General features: G+C 30.1%; 1 protein-coding gene across 1 annotated transcript in view; it reads left to right on the plus strand.

Moving 5' to 3' along the window:
- Positions 1–402: 402 nt before the first annotated feature.
- LOC147075248 (uncharacterized) overlaps positions 403–25,221 on the plus strand; it is a 75,666-nt gene continuing 50,847 nt past the window's right edge. The window contains exons 1-2 of the mRNA XM_085942904.1: positions 403–580; positions 15,586–15,839. Coding sequence (XP_085799030.1) covers positions 472–580; positions 15,586–15,839 — 363 coding nt within the window. The 5' untranslated portion in view covers positions 403–471. The remainder of the gene's footprint in view (positions 581–15,585; positions 15,840–25,221) is intronic.

Here is a 25,221-nt window from a genome sequence, read left to right on the forward strand (position 1 = left end):
ATTTCTCTTATATGATGTCCAAGTTGATATGTTTATTTATTATTAAATTTATTTAAATGTTTTCTTTTTCTTGTTTCAGGTTAACCAATACAAAGAGCTGAATAACAAGAATTAATTCCATAAATAATTAAAAAAAGTATTACATTTATTTGCAGTCCGAAATGTTTAAATATTTGACAATCTAAAATGATATGGTGTAGTGAATAAACGAAAATAATATTTTTAGTATGCTAAGATTCAAGTGTATTTAAAAATATATTAGTGGTTTTTATATCTTTAGTGTAAGTTATATAATAATAAAATTTAATGATTAAAAATAGATAAAATTTAGGGTCTTTTTAATTTGTTTTATCCGAATTTTATTATGGTGCAAAGTGAGGGGCTGTAAAGTTCCCGAACTCAGATGGTTAAAGTCGTTAGCAACGGCCAAACAGTGGAATTCGTTAAAATGCTAACGACAAGTGAGTGAAAATGCTACTTCCTGGGGTGGACGCCGGAAGCGGGAGGGGGGCGTCGGCGAGCGGCGCCGGAATATGGGCGACGACGCTTCTACTTTTCGCCGTCAGCGGCGCTGGACAAGGTGAGCTGGCTTCTGTTTTTTATCGCTCCGACTGTTTGTCGCTGTTTTTATGATGCACCCGTTTTATTTCGTTAGATTGTATAAAATTTGGATTTGTGACGTAAACTATGGAAGATTTGTTATGGGAATCGACTTTTTTATATTCTTCGCATTCTTTGAACATCTTTGTAAAATAAGATAAAATTTATTTAATTCTTAAAAAACTTTAGTAATGGATTACCATTTTACAAACTAAACTGTGTTTAAAATGAAGATTATTGATTCGTTTAAAGAGAAATATAGCATTCAATTAAATAATATTGTAAAAATTAAGTTTTGAAAAAATGATCTAGAATCGTGAAGCTTTGACACTTTGACTTATAACAATAGAAAGGTTTCAACATGTTCGAACTGATTACTAATTACACTTAAATATAACAAAATATAATAAAAATAGTGGCCTATTGTTTAAATTATGATAATATGATTGGTTACTTATGAACTTTTTACATTCATGTTCACCTAATTTTTTTTTTTTAATTTTATGTTGAAATAAATCTTTCTTTGATTTTATTATTTGGACTGGCATTTATGCAGTATACTCTATACCTATATATACTTTCAGTGTTAATTCTATGGTATTTGAGTTAGCTCTTTTGATAACTATTTTGAGCTTTGAATGTATGTTGTATTGTAAAGCATTTCAAGGAAGAGAATTCTGTATTAACCCAGAACAAATTGGTAACTACACGAGAAGAAACCTGTCAAGGAAACGATTTGAAACGTTATTATTTTTAATCAATTATGCAATAATTTGTTTATTTAATTAACTAAACAAATAAATATATTGTACAGTTTTATAAATCAACTAAATTTGACATTTTTTTTAAATAATTAAATCGATAAAATATTTAATTTCGAAGTTACATGACTTACGTAATTTAAGAACAAGACTTACTACCTCTTCCCGGTTGATACCGAATTATAGCATGAAAAATGTTCCTAGCTATCAACTTAATTAACTAAAATCTCGCTGTAGTACGTAGATAAAAAAAAAACTTCCAATATGTAATTAACAATTCATTCATAAAAAAAATATTTGTCATGTTAGTAATTAATCTCCCACTTGTTTAATATTATTATCCATTCATGTGTTAACCTTGGTTTATTAATACATTTGACGCTAAAGACGCACCCAGCGCGTAACGATTTGGTGGAAATTCGATATAATTAGCATGCTTTTTAAATGTGGTTATTAAAAAGTTATTATCTAATCGGTAGTCAATGTGTATACTATTTTTTTTTATTCATAACATTTTACACTGATTATTTTCACTAGTGTATAGGAACATTTATGAATATGAAATAAAAAATGCATTTATAAATTAATAATTCACTTTTTGTCCAGAATATTTAAAATAAATCCCATAACTGAGGTAGTTGAAGTGTCACCCGCAAAGTAACACGTAATCCGCGAGGCTAAGGTGGGAAAGAAAGCTTAAAACAGATGGAAATGAATAAATTTCCTGGAAATGGCTTAGATTCACATTGAGTTATAATGATAAAATATATAATATTGAAACCAGTGATGTTTGTTATATATATATATATATATATACATAAATATTATATATAGCGTTTATGAGATATGATACGAATACATTTAAACGATAATAAATTTTACAAAAAAAACAACATGACCCCGACGCCATTAAAACTTAATGATATTTAGAGAAATACGTAATACACACGGCCAGTTTATGTTTCGTCTCCGATAATTTAAAGTCCATCATAGATGCAAGTGTGTTTTTTATTCTTTATTTAAAATCAACGTCATAACTGAGTTATTTCATCGTACATAAACAATTTAGAGTATTTCCTTTTTAAACTAATAATATATACTGAAAATAGAATATAAATAAAATCGACGATTATTATTTTAACCATCAAATTCTAATTGAATTAACATGACCAAAGTATCAATCATATATCCAATCAATACTCGATATATACAGTTAAAAATATACTAATATGATATATCAACAATAATTGAGCATAACATATCACATCTCGGTTCACTGGTAGAGTTTTATGTATCTTAGAATTATCGTATCAAGTGTTTGTTTATTTCACACACTACCTACAATCATACGAGTGAATTAATATACCTACTCTAGTCTCTAGTGGAACATAAAAAAATGTTTCTGCGGGTATCGATTATCCGTAATTTTATTTGCAGAATTTGTATGAACCAAACAGCATGCTGATATATTATCAGTTTTCACATAAAAAACTGTAGTCACAAAATATACAATATACTCTAAACCAGAGATATGAATACATATATTTAAAAAATCGAGACTACAACATTGGAATGAGATTTGTGCAAAATTTTCAAACGCATTATCAGAACAAGATAATTTAAGTTTATTTGTTTATTTACTTAACAAAACAAAACATTGTGAACATAACAAATTTAAATGATTAACATGATTGAGTTACATTATATTAAAAAATATTACCATCACAAGAGAGAGGATAAAAATATAAAAAAGGTACAATTGTATATAGAAAAATAAAATTTCGAAAACAAAATACATAGCAGGTCACTGAAAATGTCTATGCCTTTGGGGTGCGCATTGACTAGTCTTGCACCCATCGCTTATGGTGCCTGTAGGCATGACTTTATGAAGTGGTTTTAACCAAAAATAGATTATGGCTGCAACCACGTAGGTAATTGACAGGTGCATGTACATTTAACTTCCTTAAGACACTAGGATTGAAAACTATCCTTCGCGATAAGAGGAAAAAATGTCTCAAGAACAGAAGTGACCTAGGTAAAAGAGTAAAAAGTAAGCATGCCTTGTAAAAAGTCAGTCGGAAAATAATAATTCGACGAATTATTGAAAGGAAAATAGTAATATATTATTATTATTATGTCTCAAAATAAAGACATCGAAAAGATTTCTTCTGGACGCACTCTAAAATAATCTTGTAGGAAACCTTATAAAGACACCAGAGAGAACCTTAACCTGGCTTGCCTGTTCTTCAAGCCAACCGGATTACTGCGTCCTGGAAGGTCGCTAAATACTATCTACAGAGTGTATACGGCAGAGCTACGGAGCGGGATGCTAATTTGGCCTGGAACGAAGCAAGAAGACTGGCGAGCATCAGGGATTCTTGGAGGTGCCGCGTGTTGTTCATATGTTCCAATTAAGGGGCGGATATGGCCAAAGAAGAAAAAAAAATATAGTTAAGTTTTAGTTTAACCAATAAATTACATGCGATTTTTAATTTCTCCTCGTCATCGTTCGTCTTTCAAAGATTGTTGTAGGTTACATAGGTTTTCAAAATGTAACTGAAGTCGGAAGTGGTAAAATAGTAAAAAGGAAACAAAAATCAACAATGTCTCGTCTTGAAAGTTAGACAATAATTCTTTACTACACAGTGTGAGCGCGGAATGTTTTGCCTGAATTTAGTATATGAAAACTCCACGGTGAAGTGAATCCAAAGAAAAAAGTTCATCATAAATCCAACTTCATAAAACCTAATAACATTAAAATTCTAGTTTTAATTTAATTTACAAAAGATCAGTAAAGTTATTACATCTTCGTAGCTAGTAAAATTTTTATGAGTATAATAAAATACTTTGTAGAATTCACTATCACACTAACATCACTTTTATATTTTTATTTTGTCAAAAGATAAAATTAACATTTATATACGTCTGCATAATAACTATTGACGTATAGTTTCAGTTTCTGTGCAAAAGTTCCTTTATATTTCCATCACTCTGTTTAATTTACTTTATCTCTAATTAACTGTTTTTATTTTAATTAATAAAAATATATATTTAATATTATTATTTACATGTATTTAAATTATTATTTAATACTTGGTGAGAATTTAAATATGCGCACGTAAATAGTGATTTATTTGCGCATATGTTAAAATTTCAATGAGAAAAGGGTTCTTGTATTTTACAACGTTTTTCTAAGCTCGTATTCTTATTTGTCCGGTGGTTCTTTGTCTGGTACAAATCTTGCAATCAATTTTTAACTAACTTCCCGACTATCTAGACATTTGAAACTTTTATAATATATCAGAACACGATGACAATGCAATTTTTTAATACTTTTAGCCATATTTAAGAAGAATTAATTTCATTTTCAGTTAATTCTGTTTTGTATGAAAAGTTATTTCGACACCATTTTTGGTTGCTAAGAGTCTGGGGTCTTAGCAACTAAATTATTAATATATACGTGCGTTACTATGGAAATCAATATGAATGTCAAAATGACATTTCAGTATTATTTCTATCAAGTAAAAATTTTTTTGATCGTTTAAGCTAGTAAAGTCAAATTTATATGCTTCAACAGAAAATTTAAAAACGTTGTATATAAAAAGTTCTTCTTATCTTGTAATAATTATTAATATAAATCCTAAGGCATGATGATTCTTAATCCGCAATAAAAAGTATTATGTTAGCAAAATAAATAAGTACTACTAAGTAGTAGGGTGAAACTGGTTAAAATACCTTGTCTACTTTCTGTAGTTAATCGTTACAAACGTCCATTTATTTCATTCGACAGTGCAGCGCAAAAGTATCCTGGCGCCCAGTTGTCACATTACAAAAATATAGATTTAGTACGCAAAATTGACTGATCGTATGATTAAATATGTCAATGAACGTCAGTGAACTAAAAATGTAAAATATATAGGACGCACATTATAAATTATCAGGAGTGATGCCTAAGCCCCCCATTAAAAATTCATCAAACTAACACAGTTAGGGTAAAAAATAAATAACCCCTAATTATATGTGTGACTTTAAAACCAGACGATCGGATAATACTTGACCAGTTGTTATATCTTTCTTCTTCTTCGATGGCGCTACAGCTCAAATCGAGCTCTGGCCTCCTCCACCACCGTCCTCCAGCCGGAACGGTCCTCCGCACGTCTTTTTCAGTTCCTGATTTTTAGCAGCTGGTTGGCATCTTTTGTAAAATTATCACCTCATCGTGTTCGGCTTGGGTTTATTTCGAGGATCTTCTTCGGTATCCGTGACTCAGGCATGCGCTGGACATGGCCTGCCCAGTTTAGCCTCTGGAGTTTTATGAAGGGGGAGAGTTTTGAATCTTGGTATAAGCGGTATAGTTCCGTGTTGTAGCTAATTCTCTACTATCCACCATCATTCATGGGTCCGTATATCCGCCTCAGGACCTTTCTCTCAAAGCAGCCCACCATTTCAGCTGCTTTCATATTTAGCGTTCATGACTCGCAACCATATGCAACTTACCCTATATCTTTACCCGACAAAAATAAAAAAAAAAGAAATACAAATCTGAGCATAACGGTAAAAATATAGATATTTCACCCCCACGTGGCTTGAAGAGAAAGAAAATAGTCAGTTCGTCAACCATCTCTGAATCGCCTCAAAGATGCATCCAAAACCTGGGTATACCACCCATCAGCCAAGTCCACGTATGTACTGATAGGTATGGGTTTACGTAGGGTGTTGATTTATACTTTCACTTATTAAAAACACTGATTCTGGGACATTGTATGTATATTTCGCTTGACAAGTAACAATTAATTATTAACTGGTTAAGTGCCTAAAGCGTCTTTGGACGCCCTAATTACACCAATTCTTATGTTAATTTCTATCAATTAACTAATTGCGGCATAGAAAGGATTAATAACATTTATAAACGCCCGTTTTGGCGCAAAAAGGTGGCAAATCGTATTTAAAGGCGACGTTCGAGGCTCAAGGGTAGGTTACCGACTAACTGTACCTACACTTGATCCTTCATCCGTCCAGAAACCGATAACGGTAACTTTATTTTTGTTTATTTCGCTGTGAATCCTGGTCTAGCCTTGACTCATTTACAGTTACAATAATATTATCATTATATTCCCAACTCTGTATATTGGAGGATTTTTGATTTGGAATTGAGGCATTATAATATTTGGTATCAGTACCTACCCGCTGATATTAATTTAATAATTAATCGTATCAGTAACCAAAACGTAAATTTCTTAAAGCAAGTGCATAAAGTAAATTAATAGTGCTTCATCCCTAAAAAACAGAGTACCTACCCATGGCGTCTTGATATTAATTATATAATTGTTTACATATGCTTTTGTCGCTTCCTTAAATGTTTAAAATATGGAATAATATATACTTAATATTTTATTGCTCCAATTCCCAGGTCTTAATTTAAAGCTAATTTATAAACCCTCCAGTATGAATGCACCCCTCTAGAAAAGTAAATAGGTATGTCGCGTTATAATTTATTATTTATCAATTTTAATAGAACAATGGAGTAGCAACAAGCTTTCAGCCGATGATACTATTGTGTTTTTTTACCAACTAATACTATTTCTATTAATGAATAAAAAGAATATACGTTTACATAATATAATATTCAAACTTGGAACGTTGAGTTAAATAAGGTTTTATATTTTCAATCTAAAACATAATATATTAAAGTGTTAAATTATTTAAAGCGTGCACATAAAATGGGCCGGAAAATAAAATTTAAATTGTATCTCTCCTAATTCAAATTTAAAACAAAAACATTGTAAATTGCGGACCGAAATAACACCTACGGTATTTTAGCCAGGTAAACGCGCAAGCTAAATTCCCTTGTGGCTTTTTGTGCCCCTATTTAGGGAAACCCTACGATGCCCAATATGACTACCGGTAAATTCATCGAATATCTTTTTTAAAGAATACAACTCACCGAATATAGCATTAAAATAATACATTACTTGCTACATCTTTGATTCATTCATAAACTATTAAGTTAAGATGTTTTCATACTGGGTACATTTTACAAGATTTAATTACGAGTCGTTTACCTAAAATTCTACACAATTTAAATCCTTCATTCAAATTAAAAATAACAAGCTTTCTATTTATCCTGCTGAAAGGGTATTTATTTTATATTAATATATCGTGAGGTTGCTGCGCAGAGTTTGTAAGTCGGAAATTTAGGTATGTATTTAGATTAACCAACAGAGTATGTGTCTATTTTTAAGTCATCCGATGTATAGAACATGCACATAAAGCATAAATAAACTAGTATTACGCCTAATTTTAGATGGCATGTTAAACTTTAAAATTGCAATTACTCCATGACATGATTTCGATACTTACCAACTTTTGGCAGCAACCCCACAATTTGTATTTGTGCTAGATTTGAACATCTCGATCAATATATGTGACATTGATTGGTTACACTTCTTCATAAACCAATTATATTAGATTATATAGTGCTGCACATGGATGTACCGGATGTGTCGCGGTGACTCTGCTGCTTTGATAGATCAAAAGTGTTCACATGGCTAGATTAATAAAATTAGAAAAATAATGTTGTCTATTTTCCAATGACTATAGACATTTTTCAAAAAAGTTTAGTGTGTTGCAATAATATAGTGTTGCCTTTATTAAATTGTATCGAGAAAAAAATAAATGATTTCTTTTCACTTTGCATTAGCTCCACTTAAGGGCGGACGTGCTCAGCGTGAGTCAAAATGGACCTTTTTTTCTTTTTTCAAAGCATGATCCTGGACATACCTTAAACGTTGTAGATAATCTATTTATATAATTTTGAATCCTTATTATCCTTTATATTTATTTTAAGCATTTGATGACTTCATTAAGTATTTTATTACATAAAAGAGTATTCTTTTAAACAAAAATGTGTTAATCTTGTCCGTTTTTTGAATAATAAAATGCCTATTTCTTGTCAAATTTGGGATCACAGAGATTATCAATATATTTTTTTATCGTAAATATTTCACTATAATAATGTTGATATAAATTATACTGATGGTTTTAAAATGCGATTAAAAATTAATAAATATACAAAATCTTAACACCACTTCACAGTTATGTACTGAAATATGACTCTATTCTAAAACATTAGAGCGAGAGGTTTAAAAGAATACTATTTTATGTAATAAAAATACTTTTTGCAGTCATCAAATGTTTAAAATAAATATAAAAGATAATAAGGCTTCAAAATTATAGAAATAGATTATCTACAACGTTTAAGGTATGTCCAGGATCATGCTTTGAAAATAGAACAAAAGTTTCATTTTGACCTACGCTGAGCATGAGTCTCCCCTTAACTTTTTAGCAATTTCTTTCGTTAAAGTGCGCATTCGGTGAAATTTGTGTTCGGTAAATAGTTTTGTCGATGAACGTTATTCGGCGACTTTACTATATATGGAAAGGCAAGATATGCTTACCTGTGGCAAATAAAGCAATTCTCACGACAGCTTTACGGTACGTATTTTGTTTGGGATTAATTAGGTCAAAACAGGTCTTTACTTCCTTATTAAAAGGTCAAAGTATTACTCATTGCTGCTTACGCATTTTTACCCTAAGCGGGTAAATACCTATGTAGGCCAGTAATAATAAAATGATAACGAATTATTTATCGCTGTCCTCTGAAATGAGTATTAATTTATTTATTATTTACATTCAGTCCTCTTCCGAATAAATTAAATATGTAGCGACACCGTAACCTTAGAGGTTACTTTGATTATATGGTAGATAGCGAAGTATTGCGATTTCTTTACAAGAGTTACGTATTACATAATAACAGTCATATAATTTTAATTCAAAAAATTGAATACATTTATTTTAAAATTTACATTGAAACGTACACTTAACTGCAGAATATTTTCCAAGACAGTGGCTACATAATTCGAATTTGGAAAGGAAAAAGGGCGTAATCCACACAAATAAAATTTTACAGGACGCACAAAAACGTTTTTGTTTTGTTTTCGGTCAAAGTTAAAATAAAAAAATATACATGACTTTAAAGTACATGTAATATAATAAAATTTGATTTTTAAATCCCTCATTACTTACTTAATAAATCTTTTCTATGCCTCACAATTTTACAATAGCAGTATCTGACAGGCCGTAGATTTTTACGACACACGTTCTATAAAGAGTGAAGCTTTTATTACAATCGCTTTAATACCGATTATTTGTGGCTTAGTATTTCATAATTATTTTATTGTGTGTTATTTTTTACAGTTTATGCAAATCAATCGATAGAGGCTACTAATTTGAGTTTAAAGTCGGACGAGATAGCTCGCGAAATTTGTATGTGCGGCTTGTCGATCACGGTGTCATAGAGCGAGAATACTCGCTGACGACATAGAACCGGTTAAAAAATCAACAAAAATGATGGTTAAGTAATTTTTCCTACTCAACACTACTCTTTTCTTTATTTTTTAAACTGCTATCTAAATTTAGATAATACATCGGAATTTGCAGCTTACATCCTTTGGACATAACGTGTATTTAGTCGTGTATAACGTTATTATGTAATAAAACCTATTTTGAAAAAGCCAAAGGTTACGCTTTTTTTCCTTTCTAAAGTTGAATCCAACTTACAAAATGACAAAGTTCTGCAAGCTAATTTTTTTATACTTATGATATTCAACTGTTAGAATAAATTCATAATTGTTATGTATTCTAAAGTTATTTGTATTATTGTGTATTATAATATACCTATCATTAGACAATATTATATTAAGCGAATGGGTACTAGTAGGTACGTACTGAATACTTTATGTATTTTATATATTGATATACCTATACAGAGTTACAAAACGTCCGCAAGGTAGACCTAGAGGCCGCCGGATCAATGAAATGGTTAGGTTCTGCGGAAGTACGTAGCGACGCAGTTCACAGGACCGAGAGAAGTGGAAACAGCTTGGAGAGGCCTACATCCAGCAGTTGATAGATTCAGGCTGATGATGATGATAATATTGATATAAATAAAACACGTAAATAGAAAATAACTATTAATAACTACATAATATTATTAAAATAAGTATTTTATTATAAATTTTATAGATCTGAAATATTCGTAAGAGAATCAATATCTACCACTAAATTACTAAGTTGTATGTACATTAATGAAATTTGCAATTTCATTGACATTGTCAAATTTAATAAATCATGAGTTGTAGCATATTGCCTCACTTTCTGTTATTCTATAGTTATACTACTAAAGTAGGCTCTGCCTCTGCTGTGCCTTTGTGGGCGTTAGAAGGATTTGGAGGACATTGTTGGCCCTAGGGGCAAAGGGTAGCGTTTGGAAGCAAGTGGGCTACATACGAACCAAACGCCATAATATAAGCAAATTGGGTACACATCATCAGATTCATTCTGGTGTTTTAATTACTACTACCTACCTTATAATAGTGAGATATCTCAAGTTTTTATTTGCAATTTTATTTAAATAAAATGATATGTTATAATTTCACTTTCAAGTTGTTTCATTTATATTTTTTTAAATTCAAAAATTACACTTACACAATATTTTTTATTAATAATTATTGATAAAGAGATAGAATTTTTCAAATTGGGGAGGCATAGGGCGCTGAACACTAATATTATGTCCAATAAAGTAGCAGTAAGCCAAAAAGGTTTAGAAAACTATGCTCTTTTTGACAGAATAACATAATAATCTCTACCTTCCCCACAAGTATTCAACTGTAATTTTGATTCATGCATAAATTCTATACTCGGTAAAAAATACTATAGTCAAATGAGTTACGTGTTAAAACAGAATAAAGTTTGGCAATATAATATTATTTCGCACATTTTTTCTGGCAGCCTGTAATATTATTTTTACCAGATTTTGGATAAAAAACACAGAAAGCCTCTTTTAATAAAGTCTGGCTAAAATCAACCCCTTTTTTCTTGTCAATCAAAAAGTATAGGTACCTGGTACTTCGTTACGTGTATTGTTTAGGATATTTTTTTGATAATATGCAAAAGCTCAGAAGTAAAACATGAGTTGCAAAATAATTTTATCACATTATTTTCCAGAAATTATGTTTTTAAACACTTGAATTTTTAATTAACCCTTAAAATTGAAACATAAAGTTTTATGGAAATAAGCTTTAATTTCTAAAACAACTTACTGTTAGTCAATAAAATAATTAGAAAATAAAAAGAACTTTTTATATACAACGTTTTTAAATTTTCTGTTGAATCATATAAACTTGACTTGAATAGCTTAAACAATCAAAAAAAATGTACTTGATAGAAATAATACTGAAATATCATATTGATTTCCATAGTAAAAAAACGTATATGTTTATATTAATAATTTAGTTGCTAGGACCCACTTAGCAACCAATATTAGTTTTACTTTTTATGGGTTTTTTCCGAAATTACTTTTCATATAAAACAGAATTAACTGAAAATGAAATCAATTCTAGTTAAAGATGGCTAAAAGTTTTAAAAAAATGCATTGGCATCGTGTTCTGATATATTCTAAAAGTTTTCAATGTCTAGCTAGTTGTAAAGTTAGTTAAAAATCGATTGTATGATTTATACCGGACAAATAAGAATACGAGCTAAGAAAAACGTTGTAATAAAAAATAATCATTCGTTCAAAACTATTTTTAGTATATTATATTTAAAACAATCTAACACAAAATTGAGAGCTTTATGAAAGTCAGGACCATAATTTAATATGATATTATATTAAAAATATTCTGAGAAAAACCAGAATTATAAAAATGAATTTTATTGTATTAGAGATTAATTTTAATTTAACGTAAACATATTATGATGTGCAAGTAAAAGTGTGAAAAAATCACTTTTACCCTTCTAAGTTAGTTCTATTAAGTTAGTTTTCGTTTAATTACATTATTTGTATTTATTATCTGCTATGTTTTTTTATTGTTCATATTGTTTAATCATACATTTTCATCAAGTTCAATTTACCAAAAATCAATCAAACATAATTAATAACGATGCCAAATTACAATAAAACGGAATAACATACGGTGAGTTCTCAGAAATATATAAGCAAATTCCAGGCCAAGCCAAAAGCTAGTATCACACTTCATGACGCTTACATACAACACAAATGATAAACAAAATCATAATAATTATTAATAAAGGAACGTTTATAAAAAAAACATTATAAATCATTGAAAACGATACTTACATTGGAACATTTATTATACATACACAATGCAACAAAAGCAAAATCATTTGTTTAAGATGGCTCTTTACAAGTCGAATAGATTGCTTTTTATGAATTCTAATGGTTTATACTAATAATTGCAATCATACTAATCAGCATAACATGGGAGACATGCTTAAATATGTATGTTTTGTTGTTAAAACAAAACAATGTAGCGAAAACGATTGTTAGCATTTCCTCAATCATAACTAGAGTATAATATGATTTGTTAATTGCGACAATGTCCCTTGTTATATTATATGGACTGCATTAGTATAGATAAGAAGAACAATGCATAAATCCTCACTCTTTCATCGAGTCCGTCATTAAACACACCACTCTCACATTGAGTCCGGTGACTCGACATAGTCAACCGTCATTCCACTCGAGTCCAGTCTCTCATCTCATTAATATTATAATCAATCTAACGATCACATTGATCTCACCAGTACATCCGTACCCGTGATTATAACCTCACGCTGTCATCTTTATTACTGTTTTTTTTATTCTTGTAATGATAAAATAATATACTGTCCCCTCACAACGTCCACGCAACAACGACTCTCCTCAACTTCATCTACCACCAAATATTGTTAATTTGTAAAGGACAAAGTTAGAGATCTGCCGAGGCGGACTAATGTAAAAATGTAATATATCAAGTTTTCTAAGCCAGACGGGCGTAAATAATATTTTTACTTTATAGAAGAACGGAATACATGTCGGTATTAATTTTATTGGTTTCGCATATTTATTTTATATCACTCGTGCTGATTGGATTTTGTGATGCTAACATTAATCTATATAGGTATTTCAACTCTATAAATATATTACTCAATAAATTTGTATTACGCCCTTTTCGATTATCAATTCAATATATTATTATAACTTTTAACGTCGGCTTTGAAACTATTTCTTTTATTGTGTTAACTGTCAATTATTCATGGTATAACTGCATTGTATTATTGATTAATTTAATAAAACGCAAAATTTTGTTTAGTACCTACTTATTAGACTTTTATTATTTATTGCATTTGAACCAGTTTCATCCGCCTCAAAGCGTCATTTTCAACTGACTAATATTCATAAAACAGATATTTAACAAAACAAAATCATAAAAGCGACACAAATAATCTACCAATACATAGCATTATCCGGCCAATAGTATTTTGTAGCTACAATTATTAAATAAAAATTAATGAGATTGGATAGTATTAATATTTCTTACTAGTTACATTATTAACGATACTAACAAAACAATAATAAAAATTGTGTTATGTTAATAATTTTAGAATATGTTGTGTAGTGTCGTCCTTAATAATGTACCTAGTAAGAAATATTAATATCCAATCTCATTAATTTAAATTTAATTATTGTTACTGACAAAATACCTACTATTGGATGGCTAATGCTATGTAATGGTCAAATCAAATCAAATGTATTTATTTTACATATAATGAAGATAACAAATTATAAATTCAAAGCGTTCACGACATGACATAAAATAATTGTTAATATTTTTTAAAAATAAAAATACAGAGAATAAGTAATAAAATAAACAAAATAACTAACAAAATAAAAGTGGATGGAAGCACACATAGTGAACTTTGATAGACCCTACCTTAAAAACTTATTAAACAACGTCCACATAAATTCACCCTCACGTAAGTGGAATATATCAATATCCGAAGCGATTTCATTAAACATGGTTACTGCCCTCCCAATTGGCATTACTAATGGCAGGTTAGTACTGCACCGTGGGAGAACAAACAACGGATGCCCTCGATTCCTAAGGTAATTATCAGAGACACCACCAATAATGGCAGAGTTCACATTTACGCCGCGTATAAGTCTGAAAAAATATGTAGCTAAATAAAGATCTCTTCTAAATTTTAAGCTACAGTATTTAAGCATACCTAAAAGAAAATCAGTTGGATAGAGCCATAATATCCATACAGCCGAAAGTAAAGGAGTCTTAAAAATTTCTTTTGGACTCTCTCCACCATAAGGCCGTACTTCAACTGATGCGGGGCCCAAACGATAGACTCACTCTCAAGTTTGCTTCTAACTAAGGAGTTATAGAGAATTAGAAGTTAGAATTAGGAGTTATAAAGAATTAGAAAGAACATCCGAAAAGACCCGGGAAGTACGCAAGATAAAGCCCAACATCTTTAGCGCCTTTTTACAAATGGTATCTATATGACCACTAAACGTCAGTTTACCGTCAAACGTAATTCCAAAATCTCTTACAGATGATATTTGCGAGATTGGTAGATTATTTGTGTAGCCTTTATAATTTTGTATTGGTAAATACCTGTTTTATGAATATTATTCAGTTGAAAATGTCCCTTTGAGGCGGATGAAACCGGTCCAAATTCATTTAATAATGAAAGTGTAATAAGTAGTTACTAAAAAAAATTTCCGATCTACTAAAAAAAATCGGTGTGTGTACTTATGTACGCTCGTTAGAAGTTATACTTCTTTGGCGTAATAAAACAAAAACAAAACTTGTGATAAACTAGATTCTTTGACTAGCTCTTAAATATCTTGTTAAATTACACACTCAAGAAAAAGGACCGCTTATTGGAACGCCGTTGGTTTATTTCAATACACTTTAACTTGCTTACATAAGGAATTGCAAATGGCCGTCAATAAAAAATTCGCTGCCTAGGCAACGGAACAATTCTAAACTATAATATTATAGCTACTGTATAATCGTCACGATTGCAGTATCATACTGTGGCGTAAAGGTAGTGCGTTCAGCTGATAGCCGAACAATCGATGGCTCGAATCCAATTAAGTGCGTTTTTTTTCGTGTGAAAAAATATTTTATGTGTTATAATATGTCACACGCCAAAAATACACTTTGATCTGATTTCCCAAACGCGCCAAAAGAAGTATAACTTCAAAAATGTGTTTTTTTTAAACTATCCTTTTTTGAGACTTATATCGTATTTTTTATGCCGCTCATTTAACTGATAAATATAATATGATTGTAATTGATTGTTACAGGTCTCCCAACACTGGATACGAGTGGGCCTTCAGCGTCTGCTTTGCAGGCATCAGTATTGAGCAAGCGTCCGCTGTCACAAGCGCCCAACAGTCTCTCGGCCACGTTTCCGCCCACCCACCTTCTGCCACCCCTGTCTTCCGCATCCGCCCCACCTGGTATGTACTTCTCGACGGACAACAATACGGCTGTCACCTCGCAGACCGGCTCCAGCGCCTTGCTTCCGTGTGTCATAAGGAATATGGATGACGGCATGGTAAGTCCATTCAAATGTTACGTCCGATATGTCATCTGCTTACTATTATATAGTTGACACATTAAATCGATCAGTTTCGATTCTTGGCTAGAAAGTAAAAAAATATTGTGAGAATCTAGGTACCAGTGAGGGATGTGTAATTAGAGTCGGATTTTTTTAAAAGCAATTTTTAAATAAAAACAAACTGAAAGGCTTGTTGACTATAATAATATGATTCATAACTTTGCACTCCGGCTGAAGGATGAAAATAATGTAATGTATTCTAAAAATATATTTTTTTTACATACATTATGTATTTTATTTATTTATTACTACATATTATATTAATACAAATGAATATTATTTGCAAAAAATGAAAAGATAATAATATTAAATTCTACAGGTATTTAAAAAGGTTTGTCGATAGCTATTTCTGTTGTAACACCATTATCAAGACTATTCAGATAGACCATCTGCCTATTATTGTAATAACGATTTGAATCTTTAATCGTTATTACAAGTCCATTGCTTATCACAGCATTATTTCAGATAAAATGCATCAAGAAAATAAACATTGCGTCAACGTAGCATTCAAAGCTAATAATAATCTAGGATTAATCTTAAAAAATAGTAAAAATAAAGTTAACGAACTGGAGAAAAGCGGAGTTTATAAAATAACATGTGGCACATGTAGTCATTGTTCTACATCAACATTAGTCAGTCAACAATCAGGCAGGCCTATAAAAACTCGGTTCGAAGAACACCTCCGGTCTTTCAGGAATGGTAAAACTGATTCTCAGTTCGCTAAACATTTGATATCAAATTCTCATAGCATCAGTTATAACATAACGCCAGAATGTTCGCATACATGTAACAAAGGTCTAACATTAAATTTACTCGAACATTTGGAAATTAATCGCGAATTATCCAAAAGTAATCACATAATTAATGAAAAGTTGGTAATGTATTCGTCGCCACTATTAAATATAATTTAAGCACATGATTAACTATTAATTATGCTAAAAATATTTTAATTGATTATTAATGTCATGAAATAACCAAAGCATTGGAATATTGTAATTTTAAAATTTTGTTGTAAATTTTGATATCCATTAAAAAACCCGCATAGGATTTTCAAAGTATGGTCTTATTTACAATTAATAATAAATTCATAAACACAAATTCATAATATTGTTAGAACGAATAAGAAAACGTATTATGTTTCTATATATACGTATAATATTTAAGCAAAGGCAAATGGCCTATCTGAATAGTCTTGATAATAGTGTTACAACCGAAATACATATCGACATAACCTTCTTAAAAACCTGTAGAATTTAATATTTATTTTATTTTTATTTCTTGTAAAATGGAATTCTACCAAGTAAATGCTAACTCAATTAATGAATATCATTTAATTTTATGCGAGGTGATCAGGCAAAGAGGCGTGTATTAGTGTTAGTAGTCAAACGTATACTCTATAACACAGTAAAAAATAATCAAACAGTTACTATGGATAGAGATAATATAATCTAAGTATAATGGCAGTGAAAATACATTAAATGAACTCTTATAAGATTATAAGATATAAGAATGTAGAGTATGTCTTTTATAAGCTGGCGTGCGGTTTCTTCCTGCTTTAGCATTCAGCACTGCATTCCCTCTCGTTCCCTCTCATTGAAAACTTGCAACAGTCGAACGCGATGGCACAATGCTCTCCATCCGCGAACGACGTCACGTGAACGCCAGCTTATATAATACAGACTCTAGATATATATTACTACAGTAAACTTCCAAATATCCGTGTGTCCCTCTATAAAGTTGATACCTAATCCTATCATAGATTTTTTACCTCTTCCATATAAATAAAGTGTCTTGTTTATATGAAATTACCTATTATATGGCCAGATTGTTTTTCGAACCTTTTCAATGAAACGTTTTCATGTTTAGCAAAATGTTCCATCAACATACTAATAATATATTGTAATATACTTATATAATTCAATTATTAACTATTTTCTCAGTGTGTAACGGAAATGATAATAATATTATTAACTTTATTTTCATTTATTTGTTCATTTGTGAGTTACTTTAAAATAGTATTTTAATTGTTCAGAAGAACCGTGCGCATTTACCATTATTTTTTTTATTAAATGTGAAAATGTATATTATAAAATATGTTATACTGCGGGCACGAAATATAACACAGTTATCACTTGGAATTCTTTAAGCTTCTTAAAGCAGCCGAGCCACACAAACTTCAAACATAGATAGAAGCACTTTTATGTAAATTGTGTTTTTTTAAATCAACAAAGCCTCTGTATACTGTTTATACTTTTTGAATGATAGATATTATATATATATATGATTTTGTATAACTTTTGAAGAGATAAAAGCATATAATCTATGAAATTTTGGTGTTTTAGCAGTCCAGGGTGTTTTGTGTAAAACGATTTTTTTAGAATGTTCATTCTGCAGAATGCAGCCATCTCTTATTTTTGTAAGAAAAGTCTTTATTTTTGATTATTTTCTTTAAAAATAGCCTTCTTAGTTATTAAATTATTTGTAAATTATACATCAATATTTAGCTGCCTGGCACTATTTTTTATATGAAAAATCTGTATATTATATTATATATAATAAAATGAAAAACAAATAATGTAATTGCAAAAATAATGTTTATTAATTGAATGTAGAAAAACACACATTACAGTCACGATTTTAAAAATAAGGTAAGGTCATAATATTATCATTTTGCTGCTTTTTGCAGAACAAATGACAGCAGCTTGGTTTCTTTATGCAAATCGAAAATGTCATATTCTGTGATTTGCAAAATCTTTAAAACGCATTTATATGAGATTTTTGTACGACAACAGTTTGGCTGATTTGTACAGAACGTAAAACAAACGTGTGAGATTATGGAAATATCAATAACTCATTTTTTCAAAATTGTGGCTTGGCTGCTTTGTGCATAACTACGCTCAATTATTGTTCTATACAAGCTTCCATATTATTGTAATATGCAATTCTAAAAGGAAGCAAATGACTTGTTATACTTAATAACATACTTATTATGTAGAACACAAGGTTGTAAAAGCTATTATTGATTCCATTAGAAAAATGTTTACTTTCAACACTCTCAGAGTTAACCAAGTAAAGTTGACATTTAAACCTATAATTAATTTAAAACAGACATAAATACATGCGGTATAATAAAATCCTGATATATTATTTGAAGATCTTCAGTGTGTATAATGACGACTCATTTCCATAGCAGTTTCCAAACTATCGAACACGTCATAATGCAATTGAGTCATATAACTGATTGAATGATGGTCCCTTATGGAAAATGTGCCATTACTAAAATATAGTATAGTATTTTACGAATACAAAAGAATAAATATATTTTTATGAAACTGTGCATAATATATTTTATTTTAATTTAATAAATTATACTCATTATTAAATAACAATATAATTGCATTTGTTACATAATTTGAAAGACATAAAAAATAAACGTATTAGAATAATATTCTCGCTGGCGTTAATATTTAACTTAAGGGCCCACATGCTCAGCGTAGGTCAAAATGGAGCTTTTATGGTATTTTCAGAGCATAACCCTGGATATTATTACACGTAAACGTTGTAGATAATCTATTTATATAATTTTAAAGCCTTATTATCCTTTATATTTATTTTAAACATTTGATGACTATATAAAATATTTTTATTACATAAAATAGTATTCTTTTAAACCTATCGGTCTAATATTTTAGGATATAGTCATATTTCAGTACTTTCATGTGCAGTGGTGTTAAGATTTTTTAGATTTATTAATTTTAAACGCATTTAAAAAAGCATTAGTAAAATTAATGTTAATATTATATAGTGACATATTTACGATAAAAAATTATATTTTATAATCTCTGTGATCCCAAATACGACAAGAATTAGGCATTGTATTATTTAAAAATGGGCACGATTAACACATTTGAAGATAATTCTAAAGATACTGATTATAAGCTGTCTTTGACCATTGAAATGTGATAAATTTCCTTGTTTAACATTTTTTTAAATACGCCATTTCTATTGGGATTTCCCAGTGGTAAGCTACAACATACGGCCGTAGCCATAAATTTACAAACGTAAAAGCTCCATGTTGACCTACGGATAATTCGTCTATTTGAAGCTTTTAGTTAAATAAATCTATTGTCTTTAAAAGATACAGTCGAAATATAATATTATGCGATTGTAGCGTAAAAAAAGAACCACATGCAAAACTGAACCTGTGCATTTTTGAATTGAAAAAATTCACTCGAAATGCTTACATTAATAAGACCAAAAATAACTTTATTATTTTTAAATAAAACAATGAACACACGTCAAAGAAGCTTAGTACACTCTATTAGGATATTGTGTCATGTTTTTAAGATTGTACTTCAATATTTTATAAATGATGGAGAGAAGCCTTTCAATCAATCCAATCAATTATTTAATAATTTTAAAACAAAATCTAAACGGTGGAGAGCTTTGTTTTTAAATATAAAAATGCCATTTACGATAAACTGAAATTTTCTGAAATGATTTTGATTCGTTTCTTTATTCCTTTCGGCTAAAGAAAAGGTAGTGACAATTTTTTATGTCTAATAATTTAAGCGATGTTCAGTTATCACCTTTTGTCTGAGATGTGTACATGAAAAATAGAAGACTTCAAATGACCAAAGACGGTCCTCATCAAAAAATAAGAAGATTCCAACACCCAAAGTTTGTGACCTCGTACAGAGTGTCACAAGTTTTTTTTTTGTATGGGGTTTGTGACGGTCGATCATTCTCGACAACTAAAAATTAGAGAATTCTGTTAAAAGCTGTATAAAAAGCTACGCTATAAAATTAATTAAAGTAGAACTACTTACAAGAGACTATAACTTATGTATTTATTAGACAATAGACAAGACTTGTAATAGTTAATAAAAAATGTAACGATTTTGAATTCACATAACGTGTTGAGGTTTTATCTAACTCTACAACTGCCACGTTATTATATAATATGCTCATATTTAGAGCATAGACAATGGCGACTCGGAAATGACAGTTGTCTAGATACCATCAATATATTATGTAGAGGTAACAAAGGCACTCAGCCCTTTTCCAAATTATCAAGTTAAAAGAAGCAGGATAAACCTTTACACTAAAAAACATAGTTTAATATAACTCCATGCTATCTGCCGTGTAATAACACTAATATATTTGTCAGTGCAAAGGGTGGAGGTAGGCTGTTATTATATGATGGCTTGATTTTTGTAGTGTTTATTTGAATTTAAAAAATTAACATACACCATTTTGTAATAGTCTTATTTCAATGAAAATAAATACGTATGACTGACAAAGTTTAATATGCACCATTTATGGCGGATTTTAACAGCTTGCCTCCGCTCTTCGCAACTAGTATGTGTGCTATATTAACGATATAAATATCCATGCGTGTTTTCTTTCCACACTGTTTACACAATATCACATGTCAAAAATACAAAATCAACCGTCTGAATATAAAATTATAACGGGGTAGTTGACTAAACAAATAACAACTACTCTCCTTATAAACGTGGCTGGGCGTCTTACGTGGGCAAAGTCGGCGAAGCGTTGAGCGGCGCACGCAACTCAAACGTATTATCGTGTGTGAAAATGTTCGTAGACAAAGTCTTTTTTTGGTTATACGTTTAAGTTTCGCGCGCTGCTCAACGCGCCGCTGAACGCGCTTACCTAAGACGAGCCCGAAGCATATTTACCTATACGTAAAAGACGGTTACAGGTCACTTGGTTATTATAAAATGTGTCGCAACTCGAAAAGAGATTTAAAAGAGTCGTTGAGTCTACAGTCAAGAATGTCGATAGTGGTAAGCAGGAGTGAAAATGTTTCCAGAAGTCTATAAGGATCCACATTGGGTTGTAGTGTCTACCGATGACGATAGCCTTGACACAAATTATGTATATTTTTTTTTGCTTGAATATAAATAGATGTTTTCTTATAGTCGATTAAGTAGGTCCGTTGAAATTGTTTTCAAGCGTAATAAATAATTCTAAGGTTTACTTGAATATAACACAATAATTTACGATCCTCCAACCAATTACAGTATCCGTACACAAGAACCGATGAAAACTTGCCACGAGTCCTTTATACAGGGACGTGCAAAGGTATTTTTTACTAACCAATCCTCATATTAAAATCGGTAATATAGATCCAGTGTAGCTTATGTCCAAAAATAACACTTTCGGACAAACACAATAGGGATGTTTCATGCCATTGATTTTAATATACTAACAGCTTTATGGTTTCAAAATTTTCACATTGGAAGGGGTTATTGCAAGACAATGATATGCCACACCAACATAGTTTGACGATATGAGCAATACAATGTTCTTGTTCGTTCACTATTGTAACAGGAAAAATTACTATTTTCATTAAAATGTTCGATATATCTCACATATAATTATTCTGTTTAGAGCAAAATGAGTGGATGACTGACCCATATCAATTTTGACTGGCATGGCATATCATATTATTGTTATAACCATTTTTATAGCAAAATTTGAATTTGTAAGAACTACACATTGATCATAATTATTGAGACATCTGTGTATTTTTTTTAAAGTGTCTTAAGTAAAATGTGAGTGTGTGCCCTGGGAATTAATTTTATTCAACATCAAAAAATTCATAATTATGTGGCAAATCATTGTCTTGCAATAAACCCTTCTCCTTTATTGAAAAACCTAAAAGTAATTTTTTTCTTTAAACAAATGTCACATTTTTTGTTAAATTTGCCTTACGATATTTTGGCTATGATATTTTAAAAACCGTCTTTTCTTACTTACTTCGTTTGGTGGAAAGAATTGAATGTCATGATAACAATACATTCTATTAGAAATTAGGGAAGGTACAGGTCCAACCTTATCACTGCCAGCCAATTTTTACTAGGTGGACACTACGTAGGTCAACTATTTTTGGAATAAAATAAATCCCTTAAATAATATAATATAGAAACAGAATGATAAATATTTGTGAAAACTTACCAAATCAATATGTTTTTCAAATTTATCGTGAATATTTTCACACTACAATGATAAATATTGTTTAAAAATATACACAAACAGTTTATTCAGAAGTTATGGCGTTTACAAGAGCGCAAGAGTTTACTCGTCCATGGCCTGACGCGATATACTTACTTTGACGAGATAATTCAGCTCTGATAGTAATCAGGTTAAATGTGGGATCTCCACTTAATATTATTCTACAAAAAAAAATGTTACTATTATTGCTATCGAACTGAAAGAACTGTTACTTCACTAATATATTCGCCATTGTTATGCTATGTATGTTTGATAAATTCAAATTCATAAAAAAATATTCAATCTAATATTATTATCTTCAATCGATACTGGTTATTGCACTAATGAAAGATAACGGAATCAGGTGAACAGTACAGAACTGGGGTTTTATTTGGTGCTGCATGACAATGGGGTGCGGAGATTGGTAAAATTATATTAGATGATACTCATCATGACGTTGACATTTTATTTTGATTCCTGTGACGGATTCAATATAATTGTGCAATATATACTGCACTAGTTATTGAGTTGAAATGAAGAAAATGATGGATTTTGTACGCAAGTTAAGTAGTGGTAATTAAATATTTTTTCATTTAAAATGTGTCTTATAATAACATTATTTCTGTGTTCATAATCATACAAATGCTTACAACAAGCAATATTTTTTTTTTACTGACGTTTCACACGCAGCGACTTTTTTCGCACGTCACAATATAATGCAATTTTATATCGCGTAGTAATAATATAATAAGCTGCGTGAGAAACGGATGGTTTTAATGAAAAATTATTGTCACAATAAAATATGTATTTTAAATACATTATTAAGTTAAACATGTCATCAACTTATCGACTTCAACTTCCAAGATGACATTGATAATGGCTTAGTATTAATCCTAGATGCTCCAAAAGTTAAAATATATCCAATGAGGGAACACAAAAAAGAGACAGCTTTCTAGAAACAAAGCATATGCGGGGGGGGTGTATCTAATTATTGTGGTAATAAAATAAATAAATTCGATTTGATTAGCACTCCACTGTGAGCGTATATTGTTTGAGGCCTCTAAAATTTGCCACGCCAAGTTTCCACGCATAAATTTATCAAAAACGTCCAATTGGCCGGAAACCCGCCTGTTGTATTATGAACCCGCTCCGACAAACTTTTCCATCAAAGGAAATTGTGTTAATCAATTTGATGAGAACCCTGGCAGCTGTATTTTTATGAAAGTTTTTATTAAATGTGCGTATTAATTATTATTGTTTAACTTTGATCAAATTTTATTTAAAATATAATTATTAATTTTAATTCAAAGTTTTTAAAAGTACCATTATATGAAGGTACTCTATATAAAGGTACTCTATATGAAGGTACATTATATAAGGGTAGTGGTTTTTATTTTTATCTCGTTGCGCTTTTTGCGTGTAAATATTTCTATAAGGCGCACTAAAAATCAATCGATCGTTCTTAATTAAGGGGCCAAGTGTGTACAAGATTTTTTGTGTTTTCCTTCAAAGTAGCAACTACGAAAATTATTAGTGAACTGCATTATAAAATTAAAATTATATTATTTTACATCTCCCTTATACTTGCTTACATGATAAAAGCATAATCGTTTACGCGTATTTAAAACCATGTTGTAATAGTTAAATGATTTTTTTTTGATTAAAGCCGTTTTAATATTTAAGGAAGTAAATATATAAAGTCTTAATTTTATTGATAAATTTCATTGACAATTCATTTAGATGTCGAGATGTGAGGTTATATTTTTATAAATTGGAATAATATATACATGCCATTGTTTTGTTGATATGTTTCTAGTTGAATTCATAATACACGCCTTTATAAACATATATGAATACAATTCCGATATGTTTAAGTTACGTTTTGACAAAAAAAATACATTTCAGACGAGCACAAGTCTCACATCTGTTTGAAGCGGATCGACCGCTGGATATGATGCAGAAATCCACCAAAAGACACGGCATATTTAAAAAAAATATAACTTCTAAGTTCGGTAATTATTACAAATCAATCACAATCTGTATTATATTTTGATGAATGATGACATTTTTATGGTTAAAGACATAGCTTATAATCAGTATCTTTAAAATGATCTCAAAATATGTAAATCGTGTCCATTTTCTGAACAGCAAAATGCCTAATTCTTGTTAGAACTTTCTAATGGTTTTATGAATGCGTTAAAAAATTAATAATTTCAAAAAAAATATATAAAACCACGGTACATGGTTGTACTGAAATATGACTATATTTTAAATCATAAGATCGACAGGTTTTAAAGAA

The sequence above is a fragment of the Rhyacophila brunnea genome, unplaced genomic scaffold (genome assembly GCF_057557595.1).
Source record: "Rhyacophila brunnea isolate RB1 unplaced genomic scaffold, BYU_Rbru_1.0 scaffold_15, whole genome shotgun sequence".
Classification (NCBI taxonomy): Eukaryota; Metazoa; Arthropoda; class Insecta; order Trichoptera; family Rhyacophilidae; genus Rhyacophila; species Rhyacophila brunnea.